At 42.2% G+C, this 1,948-nt stretch overlaps 1 protein-coding gene across 1 annotated transcript in view; it reads left to right on the forward strand.

Moving 5' to 3' along the window:
• Nucleotides 1-542: 542 nt before the first annotated feature.
• The window catches only part of LOC107564830 (protein MNN4-like), a gene marked incomplete at its 3' end in the record, with an annotated part of 3,420 nt that continues 2,014 nt past the window's right edge, over nt 543-1,948 (forward strand). Inside the window, exons 1-2 of the mRNA XM_016250003.1 lie at nt 543-574; nt 1,357-1,441. Of these exons, the coding sequence (XP_016105489.1) occupies nt 543-574; nt 1,357-1,441 (117 nt within the window). The remainder of the gene's footprint in view (nt 575-1,356; nt 1,442-1,948) is intronic.

Genomic DNA, 1,948 nt, shown 5'->3' on the forward strand with positions numbered 1-1,948 from the left:
AATTATTATCTTGACGTGGATTTAAGGGTATACACACACACACACACTCTCGTTCTCACACACACACTCTCTCGCACTCACACACACACTCCAAAGTCACTTATTACAAACATACGTTTTAAAAAAATTAACATTTTCTTTACGGATGTATAATTTTATGTCATATAAATGGACAATATTTAGATGTCTTTATTTACCACAGACCTTGTTTTACTCGAAAACTGAAAACCCATTATATCCAGAGGAACCTGTGGAGAATTAGTTTTCTGGCTTCTGATATTGCTCTTCATAAATGTACGAAAACAAAGAACTTCAAAATCATGTCAATAAATAGTTAAACTACCTGAACAGGTAATGGGCTGAAACAAGTTTCACAGCTTCTTCAGTCTTACATTATCCTGTTGTTTTTAAATTGTTTCTATTTCAAGGAATCATGTCTAAAATGACTTTCCTGACAGACAGATGCAGATTCTCCGGACTGCTTTTAGGGTTCATCATAATAATAATAATAATAATAATAATAATGTGATTCAGTCATAATCATGTCACATCTCATCACACCGACACTGGCAGGGTTCATCATTTTTCTCTTTTCTAGAGCAGGGTTTACATGGACTCAAATAATGGTTTAACAACTATAAACATGTCAATAAAGACACTGTCCACATTCTTTCTGGATCATAATTACTGAGAGGTGTATAAGTCATTTTTAATGCAGCCAGTCATGACATTGTGGACTGGGCTGTTTAATCAAGCTGTTAAAACTCTGCTGCCCTCGTCTGGAAACAATGAACAAACGCATGTTCAAGTCAAATAAACAGAACCTGCAGGGGCCTCGTTTATAAAGTGTGTGTACGCACAGATTTGATCTTAGAGAGCGTGTACACTAAAATCCACAGCGACGTTCATATTTATAATAGCGGTGTTTGACGAGGGACCGAGGAAAGAGGACAGAGGAACAGAGGAAAGAGGGACAGAGAAAAGAGGGACAGAGGACAGAGGAACAGAGAACAGAGGAAAGAGGGACAGAGGAAAGAGGGACAGAGGAACAGAGGAAAGAGGGACAGAGGAACAGAGGACAGGAGAACAGAGGAAAGAGGGACAGAGGAAAGAGGGACAGAGGACAGAGGGACAGAGGAACAGAGGGAAAGGGACAGAGGAAAGAGGAACAGAGGAAAGAGGGACAGACGAAAGAGGGACAGAGGGACATAGGAAAAGAGGGACAGAGGAACAGAGGGACAGAGGAAAAAAGGAAAGGGACAGAGGAAAGAGGGACAGAGGAAAAGAGGAACAGAAGACAGAGGAACAGAGGAAAAGAGGAACAGAGGAAAAGAGCAACAGAGGACAGAGGAAAAGAGGAACAGAGGAAAAGAGGAAAGATGAACAGAGGAAAGAGGAACAGAGGACAGAGGGACAGAGGAAAAGAGGAAAGAGGAACAGAGGAAAGAGGAACAGAGGAACAGAGGAAAAGAGGAAAGAGGAACAGAGGACAGAGGAACAGAAGACAGAGGAACAGAGGAAAAGAGTCAAGTCTGCTTTATTGTCAATTCTTCCACATGTACAGCACATACACACAGAGAATTGAAATTGCGTTACTCTCAGACCCTGCGGAACGAGGGACAGAAGAACAGAGGAAAGAGGAACAGAGGAACATAGGAAAGAGGAACAGGACAGAGGAACAGAGGACAGAGGAACATAGGAAAGAGGAACATAGGAAAGAGGAACAGAGGACAGAGGAAAGAGGGACAGAGGAAAGAGGGACAGAGGAACAGAGGAAAAGAGGAACAGAGGACAGAGGAACAGAGGAACAGAGGACAGATGAACAGAGGACCAGAGGAAAAGAGGACAGAGGAAAAGAGGAACAGTGGAACAGAGGAAAAGAGGAAAAGAGGAAAAGAGGAAAGAGGAACAGAGGAACAGAGGAACAGAGGAAAAGAGGAACAGAGGA

Source organism: Sinocyclocheilus grahami, unplaced genomic scaffold (assembly GCF_001515645.1).
Source record: "Sinocyclocheilus grahami isolate Dianchi unplaced genomic scaffold, SAMN03320097.WGS_v1.1 scaffold965.1, whole genome shotgun sequence".
Classification (NCBI taxonomy): domain Eukaryota; kingdom Metazoa; phylum Chordata; class Actinopteri; order Cypriniformes; family Cyprinidae; genus Sinocyclocheilus; species Sinocyclocheilus grahami.